The sequence below is a fragment of the Ixodes scapularis genome, unplaced genomic scaffold (genome assembly GCF_016920785.2).
Source record: "Ixodes scapularis isolate PalLabHiFi unplaced genomic scaffold, ASM1692078v2 PGA_scaffold6__148_contigs__length_123643588, whole genome shotgun sequence".
Classification (NCBI taxonomy): domain Eukaryota; kingdom Metazoa; phylum Arthropoda; class Arachnida; order Ixodida; family Ixodidae; genus Ixodes; species Ixodes scapularis.
Window position 1 is genome coordinate 59,492,160 of NW_024609881.1, and position 14,276 is coordinate 59,506,435.

The 14,276-nt window shown below is 43.5% G+C and overlaps 1 protein-coding gene across 1 annotated transcript in view; it reads left to right on the forward strand.

Moving 5' to 3' along the window:
• Positions 1 to 11,383: 11,383 nt before the first annotated feature.
• LOC120836093 (venom metalloproteinase antarease-like TtrivMP_A) overlaps positions 11,384 to 14,276 on the forward strand; it is a 42,319-nt gene continuing 39,426 nt past the window's right edge. The window contains exon 1 of the mRNA XM_040212248.2: positions 11,384 to 11,444. Coding sequence (XP_040068182.2) covers positions 11,396 to 11,444 — 49 coding nt within the window. The 5' untranslated portion in view covers positions 11,384 to 11,395. The remainder of the gene's footprint in view (positions 11,445 to 14,276) is intronic.

Consider the following 14,276-nt stretch of genomic DNA (forward strand, 5'->3'; position numbering starts at 1 on the left):
TCTCTGCATCTCAATAGCTCCAGTGGGAGCTTCCTTCCTTGTTCGAGGGAGTACCTGCGCTCGCTTGAGTACGTGTTCACCTATTTTCACACATGGACCTTCTGAAGCGGCGATTTTCGAAAGTGGTCTATTCCGGTAAACCAGTAAGTTGACAAGCTTGTCTCAAAGATTGAAAAATTTACTTGAGATAATGAGCACAAGGTGCTAAAAAGTGAAATTAAGAAAAAGTGGTAAATACTTTTAAGTATGTTCGCAAGATATCGAATTCCTAAGAAAAGTAATTGAAATACAGTGTCTTGAGTAGAGTATTAGAGATAGGCAGAAGTCTATGCGAAACCTTGGCAATTTCAACGCCTAGAGCTTCGAAATATTCTGTCTCCCGAAGAAAATTAGCTACGACGTTCGCATATAGCTGAATGCTCCTCTCAAGAATATGTCTTTAACATATACTTTTTACATAAATATAAAAACAGTGACCCGAACCATCATTGTACGACCTGGCGTGGAAACACCCTCAAGCCGACGTAGTCCTCGAATGCTGTTTTGACCTTTCCTGCCGGCAACTTAAATGCCGCTACTAAAGTAAACGATTATGCGGTTAGTTCCAGTTTAAAGTTTTCTTTGTTTTTCTGTGAGTGGAATCGCACTTTTTTATTTTGAAACAGGGAGAAATTCGCGGAAGGCTTACGGCCGATACCCCTTTTGTACTTCCGCGCCTCCCAGGGGCTGGTCACGTGACATAATCATGCCTCGTTAACCGCGGCGTTTACATGTGGCTTTTTTTGCTACGTCATCGTACATACCAGTGCTCATGCCTTGCCGCAGGAGGTACGTACACAACAAGGAAAGGCCTCCGCAACTGCCGCTCATGTGGCGTCAGTTCAAGCCATGATTAGTATCCACCGCGATAAGCAGACCGCTGGTGTATTTTTTTTACGTTTGAATATGCCCTTTTCAAAAGATAGTCTACCCTACATGTGCCGAGCCAAACTCGACCACCTAATGGCGGCACTACGCAGCTTCTCGTAACTAGAAAAAGCGAACGTCTTCGAAGGAATACCCTAGGAAAGGAAGGAATCGTTGCAAACAATGTGGTACCTCTAAGTCGCCTTTGAGTCACCAAGTCGGGGGTGGTTCAAGTTAGGCGACCTTGTTCTCCTATCACCGCCATTTCTGCGAAGAAATCGGAGCTATTCGCACTGCTACTAGATGGCTCTCACGTTTTAAAAGGGCCACCTGCGAAATGAATGTCACTTCCCGAATACGTCACTATTTTTCTTCGTTTTTATATTCTAAATGTTGTATATTGTGGTTGTAAAGGGCGCTGAAGCTTTTTTTTCTTTTTGAAACGGTTTCTCATGGAAATTCTTAGAGTTTCTACTCTCCATTTCTCAGCTGTACGAGTGTTGTTTCACGGTAAAATGTAGTCGGCTGCACTGATTATTTTTAGCTTTGCTACAGCTTTTGCCGGTATTGTATAGATCCTATTTATCTAGAAGCATCTGTATGCCTTGACTAAGTTACGTAAAATCGAACTTTGATTTCAATAGGAGAATTCTCCAAGGTTCTGGACAAGGTACGGCTATCATGCAGTGATAGCCTAAGAAGGCGTAGGGCTCAAATGGAGTTGAGCAATTTTACTGCAGTGATTTTATTCATAGGTGCTTTCACAATCGCTGAGCAATAAGAAGAGCAGGGTGTGGCTTAATATTATAGTTTTGATTTTTGTTTTCTAATTGGTTGTTTAGCGCTCTTATTGGCAAATCTCGCAATCTCATTAGTTGAAAAGCGATAACGAGGTGCTCTTGAGTCAACCACGCCCTTAATTTCTTAAGTAGTAAGTGATTGAAGGAGCGTCCTCATAGAATTTAATAGTGCAATATTTTCTTTAAGAAAACGTGCTCATTCGGCCTGTTTATTATGCTGGTAATTTACTATACTAAAAATTATTTCTTTAGAGACAAAGCAAAATAAAATTGCTACTAGGCTAACACAAGCCTAGTGTAATTATACATGAGGAAGATACATAGAAAGGCGGGACGGACAAAGAAGACTTCGAAGTCTTTGTTGTCCGTCCCCCCTTTCTATGTATCTTCCTCATGTTTAATTACCGTTACCAACACGCTCGTTTTGTACTTAAGCCTAGTGTCAATTTGTTTATATTTGTGACATCAAGGTTGTGGCTGAAGTTTTGGTATCGTTGTGTAGTTGCGCTAATTTTAACCTTGTCGAGATTCGTCCGTCACTTAAATTGAAGATCGCCGATTAGGTCACGATTTCCAATTTTAAACAGCTTCCTCCTCTCCTCCTTTCTATCCTGTCCATCGTTGCCCGTTTTCTCTTACCCCAGGGTGAGGAGGATGTTCTGCCTAGCAGAATATCGCGTCTGGTCGTCGGCCTTTAATCAGCATCCACACGCTTAGTGCGGACTCCAAGCTATAGTGCCGTGAACGCATATCTGTCTGTTGCCGCGATCGCGTCCTAAAATGATATCCCTCGATTCGCGTCTCATGACAACGTAGAATTGCCATGCTGTCACCTGCCGCGATCCTTGCGATGTCACAACACTGGTGGTACGGGCAAAAGTACGAGCGTTCGCTTGTACGCTTTGCTGGCACTTCTAGCGCCTACCACCGGGATCACGACATCAGAGAGCATGACACTTCGTCTCCTGTGACGTCGTTCGTTGCCAAGTTTGAACCAGTTTTGATCTATACTTCAAACTTGTATCAGCCAAGGGGCCTCAAAAACGAATAGAAAGCAAACCCAAGCTCAGAATAACGGAAACAGATGTTTTCTTATTCGACAGCTGGTGTACGTCGACTCTACGTAAAGGTCATGAGCTTTGTTCCTCCCGCTACACGAAGAAATTTACAAAGGGAGTAAACAGCATACTGACGCAGAACGCAAGTTGCATTGTACGTGCACGAAATGCGCAGTTATGTAATGCTTGTATTTCGCCGAGTTACAAACTGCAAGCAGTCCGTTATGGTTGTTGGACAATGCAGGAAATTACTCTTCGCGTTGTTTCTAGCCTCTCGTTTGTTCTGTTTAGACGGTATTCAATCTACGTTAATAGATGTGCGTGACGGCCTCTAAACGTTGTGTCATCCATCATCGTAAAGTCAAATTAGATAACCGAAAAGCGAAAGCAAGTTACGAGTATCCATAAGATTTTTATATGAACAGGTGCGAAAAACGTTAAGATAATAATGATTATTGATATAAAGGCTGGTTACAAGGTAGCCTAGATCCTTTAGTTTTTTCTAGTTTATTGTGTGGTATGGGGGCGCCCTAAGGACACATTCAAGTAAAGCGAACTAGCTTCTTTCTTTCATGATGCGCGAATTGAGGATGCACTTATCCGCTTGGCGCACATGAAATCATGAATAGCTTAAAGAAAACCCGATAAGAATTTCTGGAAAATCCCAGGACACATCGCGGAGGGGGTGTTGTAGGCCTGTTCACGTGTGCGTCCGTGACGACTCGAACGCTTTATGTATCTTCTAAGTGGCACGATTAATTTTCTCTTATCATTACGAACACAAAAAGAGGTGATCACATAGCCTGTTTCGCTTTCTTTCGACTTCTCTGGGTTTTGAAATCACAAAATGTTGATCCGACGTCAATTTTGTCTTCGATTCCTGGATAATTTCAAGTGCCGGACATTGGAAAGTCATAATGCGTCCACCAGACGGTGGGAGTGCCACAGTTTTCCGGAAGGGTCTATTGGAAGATTTAGGGGGGGGGGGGGGGGGGCACATGAATCATTGGTTTATTTCCTGTCGTCTGCTTTACTATTTTACATCACCGAAATATTGACATTGTTCGGGGGTTATTTTATTCTAAATTTATGAGCTGTGTTAATTGATTTTTGCTTGTGAATTGAAACTTTACATTAGGGTCTAGTCGCGATTTATTTTCTAAGAATAACACCGTGATATGTGACCACAAATTTTTTTTTTCATTTTCATTTTGTCAGCAAGGACACGTCACGGTCGGATGACACTAGCGGTTACGTTCTAGGTGCCGTGTATCCCGCTCTGATAGAAATTAAAAGCAGAAATCTGAGAGGCGCTGTTCAACTGGCTGAAGTCTATATCAGAGAATTCGAGGAATCCAGTTTTTTAGGGAACAGTCTCTTTTTTACTGAGGCTGGGAATGAATATATGAATCACGAATTGGTGAGGAATGTTTATCTTTCTTAGAAAGGTATGAATCTTCCTCAGGTTTTCAAACTAAGCTATATATTAGAAAACAAATATATGCCGCCTCTTCAGCCGGGCAGCATTAAAAACAAAAACAAAAATGAAATTTGGACACTCGAAGCTGGGGTGGTTAAATGATGTGGATGTCGGTCGAGAGTTATTTTATACGTCTGCTAGTACATTTAGAGGTTCTTGCATAATTTAACCCGCCATTCAAACAGAACTGTTACTGTAATTGATGACAAAATGTCACCAAACCCGGGACCATAAGTGTATATAGGCTGTCCAATCAGATCTGCTGTTCGCACGATAGATACTGTTGACTAAAAGGTTAAAAGGCGCGAACAGACAGGACGAAAAAAGACGCACGTACGGCACGTACGACGTCATTTTTAGTCTTTTTTCGTCCTGTTTTTTCGCGCCTTTTAATCTTTTAATCGATATGAACCAACTGGCCCCAACCAAAGTTTTATTAGATACTATTTCCTTTGTACTGGTGTAAGTGGCCGGTACCACGGAACAACTGCCTCTCAGTACGGTTATTATCTATTCTGATGAAGACGTGCTGCGTAGCTTGGTTGTAGCGTGTTTGTAGCTCGGGTGTCGCGAGCGCCGAGTGCATGAGTGCCCCTCTTGGGTCATTTCTACTGTTGGCAGCGTGTTTTTTTTTTCTTTTTTTGAGTCGCACCTCTCGAACGGGACTGGATATGTGGCTGTTTCTTTTTTACGGGAGATCGTTGTTAGTTTTCGAAATTTTATGCGTTTTTCGAGTGTGGGTTAGAGGCTAATATTGTTGTCAGAAGTGTGTGGTTCTAACGCTCTCGTAGATTGTTTTCTGTTTTAAAAAATGCGTTTGAGTTTTATAGGAGCAACCATTATATAGCGGGCGTATGTACGATTTCAGTATACAGTGAGTGGTCATACTTTTTAGTTAAGGAATGGTTTTCCTCCTACCTACCTCTGGAACGTGTAGCATGACGGTCTTCATGATTTGTTTTTATTTTGTGGCATGTCCAACGATCGGAGGACTTTGGTTTCGCTCCGCTGTCTGATATAACGTGCCGGTATTCGTTTTCGCGCGATTCGCTGTCTTGAATATTAGGGACCGAAACGAACTTTCAGAGCCGGCGGGTGCCTGAGTGCCCGTCCGTGTTGTGTGCTGTGGTGCATCGGACCAGGTCGTAAACCGTGCTTCGTCGCTCGCGAGCTTCCCAGTGAATCAACGTTCACCGCTCACCTGCCTGGTTTGGTGCCGCCACAATCATCATCGAGGGTGCTCGTCATCATGGGCGACACTCAGCTCAGGCGAGTTTCCTGCAGGAGGAGCTTCTCCCGGGAGACCGTCCGGCCCCTCCCGACTCAAGCCTTCCGGAGTCGGAGCCTTGAGGGAGGGGAGGTGTGGAGATCCTCTGCCCGGCCCCCCGTTCCTCCTTGACCTTCCCGTTTCCCACCGCCGTCCTGTCGTGTTATGTCTGATCCCTCCGGGAGGGACGGGGCAAGCGCTCCCTCATTCAGCGCTGACGTCGAAGGGTCGGCTCGCGGCAGGGTTTCCGATTGGACGGTTGGAGGGACAAAGCCAGGAAAGTCTTAAAAGGGGAACCGAGACAAAGGGTGGCTCTCTCTTGGTGCCGACCTGGGGGTAAACGATTGACGGAGTGCAGCTCGGACGGTGGGGGACGCTAGCGCGGGGAGTGCGGGCACTACACCGATTGGCGGACTAACAACGGACCGGACAGCGACCCTGGACGACGACGTCCCCATGACGTGGAGTGGATGACTACCGCTGGGACTAGGGGCAGCTGCCATGGCGTCGGACATCCCCAAGGCCTCGCTGTTTTACCATTCCCCGACGTCGAAACCCCCAGGGAATAAGTGAGTGAATAAACCCTTTTGCCGAGAGCGAAGTATTGCTGTGTCATGTTCATCCGGAAAGAAGGTCTGTGGGAATCGAAGTTTGATGCCCACAACACATATCCGAAAGCGTCAGTGCCCGTAATATTGCGCGGCTCAAGGGTACGTCCTCAGTTGACGTGAACATGGCCCGCTACTCTGCTGATCTGATAACCATGGAGGAGGCCAAATGTGGCCTCTCTGTGCCGACACAGATTTCGTATACCTGGAACTCGTCTCGAGCGTGCTGTTTCTCCGAGAGATAGCACCTGCGCCGGCAATCTCAGGTCGCAATCCACGAACGTCTCGGTTGGACTGAGGCTAGGCAAAACTCGAGGACTGCCATCCATGCGTCATAGCGTTGGCGGGTCTGCAGGAAGGACCGTCACAACAACGACGCCACCATATCGTTTTTTTCAACCTAACAGAAGACGTGTTCCAGGATGATAAAGGTGGTCCACTGCTGTCAAAAATTTCAAAGGCAACTAACTGCCTGCACGATCTTCAACGAAGTCACCTACAACAAAATTACATATTTTTCTTTCATACAGCAGCCTGGGTAATGTTTTACGTTCAAGGCCACACCTACAGATACACGAATACCAGATCATTCCACCGTGACGTCATGTTATCACTGTTGAGAGGGGCGCCCTTATTGAGTGGGAGCATGATGACGTTTCAATGGGATTTAGGGTGACATGAAATTGATTTGCAGGTCGAAGTCTTTTCGCATCGCTCATGAGACACACAGATAAAGTTAAAGCCTGGGCGAGTGGGTATGACATACTTAAAAAGTTAAAACAGCGCAAAAAACGACGGATAGTGTAAAGAAGGACACGGACAGAGCTCCCTGTCCGTGTCCTTCTTTACGCTGTCCGTCGTTTTTTTGCGGTGTTTTAACCTTTTAAGACACACAGAATTCCAGAGAAGTGACCTCGGTAACTCCTTGACTGAACGTTTTTGAGCCCATTGAAGACTCCTTGCCGCTTGGAACCGTACAGCGAGGCGACGTCGCTTGCCACTTTAAGGTGAAGTGCCAAGCCTGCGAGAAAGTAATTTCGTCATCAAAAACTTCCACTTCATGCTTAATCTCAGTTGGCGTCTCAAACAAATTTGTAAAATGTATCGCAGTATCAGTATTTAAGTATTTTTATTGCCGCCCTCAGTAAAATGTATTCCTATATTTGTATTTCCAAAGACTTTATGCTTATTTTTAATATGTATACGTATCGCGATAGATTTTTCCAGATATATTTGATTATCAGTATTTTTGCTCCTATTTTTATGTCTCTTAGCATTTGTATTCCCAATTACATTTTTGAGTATTTCTGCCCAACCCTGGTATGGACCTTAATTTTTGTTGACATGATTTATTGCCATTCGCGTTGCGAACGGCGCTATCATATTATTGAGAACTATAATAGTTGCGTGTCGCTGTGGCGCATACCATGTGAGATAAAACGCCGTCACAGGCTCAACGGGAACTTCAATCAGATTTATTAACCCAAAACATGACGAAAGTATGGTCCTGATCGAGGAGGCTCGGCGTGAAAGCGACGGAGTCCTGGGCTCCCGCAGGGACATGTACCGATTTTTCCGTACACCCCAGGCGCAAAAAGGTCGGTTTGGATGAAAAGCTGGATGGATGTTCCGGAAAGATTGCGGCGTGCTAAATGAGGTATGACAGATACTTTTTAAAGGGACCCTGACGAGTATTGGAAACTGCAGTGCGTCAGCCTGGAACAGTTTCTGCAACTCCATTCGAGCGTGGAACTAAAAGCCGCGCCACAAGCCGAACGGAACACAGTGATTCGCCCATTTTGTTCTTCTAAAAAAAAAAAAAAATTTTTTTTAGATGTATTACACTAAATGCTTTTCAAGCTACAGAGATACTGAAGTGTTTTTTTATTTACGGGGGCACACCCCCAAGGGGGTCAACTTTTGAACCCTTGGCGAAAAATTAATGAAATTTACAGGGCAGGCTGATAGTCATGCTAGAGGATGCTTAACAAAATTTCAGGTCTGTCGGTCAATCGGGAAGGAAATAGGAGCACCTTCTATCAGTAACACGATTACATTGTGTAGTTAATCTATCGTCGGAAAACTATCACAATATTCTAATTTTTTGTCTGCTAGATATGTAGCGGAATGCCTAGGGGGCGCGGCTATGGAAAGTTTCTTGTAAAAAGTAATTTATTTCTGTAAATGTTTTCTTCTACAAAATTGGTCAAGTTTTTGGTCTTCTGTGGCTTTGATTTTTTTAATAAAAACATCCGTAAAGTGACGAAACAATTTCATAGCCGCATTCCCTATTAAATTTGAGTCAGGAAAAGTGAAGAACGAGCCGTCCCTTTATTGCCGTTACCAAACGATAGATTGACTAAAATAGAATTTCTAGCAAAAAGCGGAACGGAGAAAAGTGTGTTCAAATTGCTGCAAACCCTACCTTTTCTTTAGCTTCGCTGGACAGAAAATAATGTATAAAAAGTTAACTATGCAATGCAAACTAATTAAACTTTCTGCGGTAAACCTCTAGATGTTAGTGGATGCAAATAGATAATTTTTCAAAATCCACTTTTCTTCCAATTTTTTTTTTTTGTTTTTTGGTTAGTGGCTTGCCTTAAGGAAAAACACCAAAATCGTCTTCATTTGGCCTCCAAGATCACAAGTATAGAAAAATATTTTTTTTAATATGGCGCACGGAGGCTGCAGAAATTATTTTTTTAAAGTTAATATCAAAGTGCTCGGGGCGTGGCGCGATACTAGGAGTTTTCGGAATCCCTGCTTAGCGCATCTTCAGCACCTGTCAAAGCTGTGCGCGTGCACTCTTGCTGTGTTCGAAAAGGTCAGAGATAGACGTCACGACTGACGTCAGTGCGGAAAAATACACCTGGCAAGCTTCCGATTCCACGCGCTGCCCAAACAAGCGACACGCGCTTGGCGGCCCAAAGATTCTAGTATGACGTCACTACTGGTCGGAGGATTTTCTTGTTTTCTCATGTTTAGTATGAATCACCGTGGAAAATGAACGTGGTATTCAAGTTAACGGGACAAAAATACTCTAAATTTCTCCTCTAAATCATTTTTTTTTTTACGAATTGTTTCTGCTTTTTTTTAAAGGCTCTCCGGTATTCAGTCTTTTCACTCCGCGTGCCTGCAGACTGAAATAATATTTTAATTTATTGTAGTAATTTGTTCTGTCAAGAATATAAAAGTTTTGTTGTTACTAAATAAGAAAAATACGAAATATTTTATAACAACTTCCGATCAAAAACAAGGGCAAGCGGACTCCGTTCATTTCGACCAATCGCCCGACGTGCCTCAATTGATGTCACGGTCCACGTCATTCATAAGCTGGATTTTCCCGCAGTCTCGGCGTCGCTCGCATCGGTCCCGGAGTGACTGTTGCTGGTTCTATTCAATTAATTTGTGCGACGCGCAAGCGCTTGGCGTTCATACGAATCGTTAAACTGAACTTCAAAGTTGTCCTCATGGTCCCTTCAAGGTGTTTTTAAGAGATTCGCGTTTGATTAATGACGAATTCCACTCGTCGTTTGTCGCGTTCCGGGATGCACTTTTTTGGAGGGCGCGATCGCCACTGGTCGTTTGAGATTAACCCGAATGTCTTTCGCACGTTCTTTTGGAGCAGCGCAAACTCTGGTTGAGGGTTCGGAACGCCCAGATCTCGATCGGCTGATCTTCCCGGAGCCGAGTGGAAGCCGATCTCTGGGAGACGTAACTTCCTGCGTCGCCGAGCATGAGGGGAACGGCGATCGACCGACGGGTGATCGGGCTTTCGGGAAATTACAATATCCGAGCGCGATGGGGAATGCCGGGACGACAGTTGGTCACTCCCCGTAGCCTGTCGTCTGATCCAAAACGACCGGCGGAATGGTCGTTTTGACACGCCTGCGACCGCTTACAAAGAGTGAACACAGTGGCGTCATCTAACGGGCAGCCCTGGATACCTCCAGGTCTCCCTACAGTTTCAGGTGTCTTCCCTGGTCATTACTGTATTATCATGAATAAAAAAGTAGGTTGATTTAAAAACTGAAAATAAATGTACAATAAGGTGAACTCGCACCCCTAACTAAAGCAAAAGGAACAGCGTGCATCCCGTGACGGTGACAAGGAACCAATGTCCGAATCTTGCCGGATTCAGCTTCTTTCGTACATACTCTGTGGCCTAGAACATTTCGAACATGAACGAGGGATACGTTACAAGTTGAGAACGTTATAGAAGAGACGAGAAAGATAAAATGAGAACTTTGGCTGGTGGGGCCCTAGCCCCGTGCATTCCCGTGGGTGACGAGCGCGATGCCAACTCGGTCGTGAATATGCCAATACAAATCACTTGAGTAAAGCTAGCCCTTGAGAGCTGTTCAGACCTTCTCTAGTAGCAAGTCAGATGCCGCTCAGAAAGTACACGATTGTTTAATCCCGGTTTTACATGCTATGACTGTTATTCAGTGTATGGAATCGCACTTTTTGATATCGAAGCGACGAGATATCAGAGGAAGCCATTTGTCGAAAACCGCTGGTGTATTCTTCCGCGTCTTCGACGGGCCGCTTTCGTGACATTAACGTGTCTCGTTAGCCGCGGCGTTTGTGTGTGGCCGGCATGTAACGTCATATTACCTACTTATTTTCATGCATTGATGCACAACCCACGTGCTCAGCCAGCAATGGCCACCAGAATGGCCGGTGATGTGTCGTAAGTGCAAGCCATATTTAGTCTCAACCGCGATAACCAAACCGCTGGCGTATCTTTTTTGACGCGCTTCGGTAGACCATTTTCAAATGTTAGTCTCCCTACCACGTGCAGTGCCAAACTCGACGCTCTAATTGCGGCGCTACGAAGCTTCTGCACTCTTGGAGAATCGAACGCCCTTGAAAGCATACCACAGAGAAGCGGAGAATCCTTTCTAACAAGTTGGCCCTTGAAAGTCGCCTTTGATTCACAAAATCGGGAGTGTTTCAAGGTAGACAATCTTGATCTTCTATCTCCGTCATCAGTGCGGAGAAATTAGAGCAATTGAGACTGCCACGAGATGGCTCTGACGTTTGAAAAAGGTCCATTGCCGGAGTTAATGCTCGTCTCGTGCAAAAGCTGCCTTTAACATATTGAATGCAACTTCCTGTGTACGTCATTTCGCCTATTGTGTTCATTATCACGCATTTTGTGTATTATGTTAAAGGGCGCTTAACCTTTTCACCCTTTAAAGAGGTTCCTGACAAAGGCATTCTTTCATTTCCAAATATAAATTTTTCCCTTAAAGACGTTTTTATGACGGAAAATGTATTCGGCTACACTCATCATTTTCAGCGTAGCTACTGCTCATGCCGGTGATGTATTCATTCTATTTACTCAGGCGCTTCCGCATCGCGTTTTTCTTAGTGACCGAAAATCTAATTTTACATTTCTCCCTAGCTTCAACTTCCGAGCTTTTGGGCACGATAAACAAATATCATGGAAATTCCGCACACAATATTACAGACGAGAAATAATTTGTATTACGGCATGCACCATGCCCCCAAAGGCTTAGTTTAAATCTTTAAATAGACTTGGGTAGACACGCTGCATTGATTGTATTCACAGATTCCTTCATAGTCGCTGACAATTAAGGCGCGCAGGGTGTGGCTTGATCTTATACTCTTGGTTCTTGCTTCGTGATTGCTTTTTTCATGTTCTTATCCTCTAATTCCGCAATCCTACTGGATGAGAAGAAATAATGAGATGCTCGTCAGTCAGCACGTCCTTCACTTAGGTTGTCAATGATTGTAGAAGCGGCGTCCTATAAATATATGCCGCTATATCTCCCGATAACATGACGCGTTGATTGGGACATTTTAATACGTTGGTATTTTATCGGGTATCAAAAATAGCGGCCAGGCTATTTAAATCTACCGCAAATTTCGGTTTCTTAAGCCATCACTCTACGATTTTGTGCGGCGTTGCCCACAGGCGGCGCATTTTTTTTTATAAAATTTGCAAAGAGCGAACTTACCTGAGGAAAAAAGTAAAGAAAGCAATAGTCTTAATTCCTGCAGAAAACCAGCGAAGCCACCGGTCTTCAGTCAATAGGGTGCCCTACTGTTTGAAGACTGGTGACTTCGCTGCGTTTCCATAGGAGTTAAGCCTTTTTTTTACATTTTTCTCAGGTAAGCTCGCTCTTTCCAAATTTTACAGAACAAATGCACCACCTGTGTGCAAAGCTGCAGAACATCGTAGAGCGATTGTTTAAAAAAAACGAACTTTTCGGTCGATTTAAAGCGTTTGGCCGCTACCTGATACATCCGGTACTATATCCAAAGGTCTTTAAAAACACAAGCTAAATGAAATTGCGTCTGGGTTAACGCAAACCTAGTGATTCTATGTTTTTTTTTATATCTGTGACATAGAAGTTGCGAACGAAATTCTTGTACTCTCAACCACTCTGACGTCATATAAGTTCTATGCCGTTGGTCAGGATCCTGGGGGTGTCGCAGCGGTGGTTGTACGAGCCAAATGTACGAGCATTCCATTTTAATTTTGCCCGGGAATTCTGGCACCAAGCGCAAGGGTTGCGACATTCGTGAGCGTGACACTTTGGCTCCTGTGAGGTCGTTTGTGAAAAATTCGAGATTACTTTTAAGGCATGGGTGCGATAGGATCCTGAACGCACCAGTCACAAACGAGTCCTAAAGGCATCGTACCCCACAGTTCTGCCAGCCAAAGGGCGTCATAAATTGGTAGAAAGCGACACCGGGGTCATCACACTGGAAGCAGTTGTTCGCGTATCAACGACTGACAAAACGTCAGGTCTTTGTAAATACCATACACTCGGTTCCTCCTATTACTCCTACAAATAAAGAGACGATGCAATTGTGGCTTTTTAATTTGGAACGCCAATTGCATTGTACGTGCACGGAATGCACGATCACGTAATGTTTTTGTTTTCCCGAGTTCCAATCTGCCAGAAATCCTTTCGGGTTGTTGGGCCTTTGAGAAAATTACTCTTCGCGCTTTTCTTAGCCTGTGTTTGTTCAGAATACCTGTACAATCGTAGTTACCAAATGGATGTGACCGTCCCAAAACGATGTTCCATTCATCATGGAGCCGTACAAATACAGCGCTGAAGAGCGAAAGGTTTGATAGATTGCCAAAAGGTTTTCTCAAGAACAGGAACGTAGGCGTGGCACAAAAGATTAAGGTTATACCCATCATTAACAAAAATTTGGCAACATGGTAATCTAGATTCTTCAGTCCCTTTCTTTTATGTGGTATGGCACTCTAATAGCATTTTGAAGTCTAGGGAAGTAGCATTGGAACATATCTTTAACCATTCTATAACAGAAGGTGTATATCCAGATTCACTAAAAATCGCTAAAGTCTGCCCAATACATAAATGTGGGAACGTTAATGAACCTGTAAATTATAGGCCTATATCAGTTTTAAGCACGATTAATACACTATTCGAAAGATTAATTGTACGACGCATTAACTCATTTTTAGAAAAATACAATATTATCACCCCGCATCAACATGGATTCCGTCCAAATAAGTCAACTGCTAGTGCTGTTATCTCTCTCTCTCAGAAAATAAATGAGTCCTTAAATGACAATAACATTAGTATCGGTGTATTCTTAGATATTAAAAAGGCATTTGATATCGTAGACCATAAAATTCTTCTTAATAAATTACAACGATATGGTTTCAGAGGTCACTCTTTAAATTTCTTTACAAGTTATTTGTCATCTCGTTCGCAATTCGTTTCTTTGTTAGATCATAAATCCTCGATGAGACAAATAAACACCGGAATTCCCCAGGGTTCTGTACTGGGACCGATACTTTTTTCATTGTACGTTAATGACTTACCTAACATGGCTTTAAACTCTGACATAATAATGTACGCTGATGATACCGTCTTAATTTACACGGACCATTCATTGCATAACTTACAAAACACAATCAATCAAGAACTTACAGTTATCCAGGAGTGGTTTAATTCTAACAAATTGACTTTAAATATAAATAAAACTAAGTATATAGTTTTTCGTTCCAATAAAAAAGATGTTAATACCGACAGCTTCCGAATTTGCATCGGAAATTCTATCCTGGAAGAAGTTAGTTCATTTCAATATCTGGGAGTAACATTAGATTCTCATCTTCATTGGCAACAGCACATTATAAATACA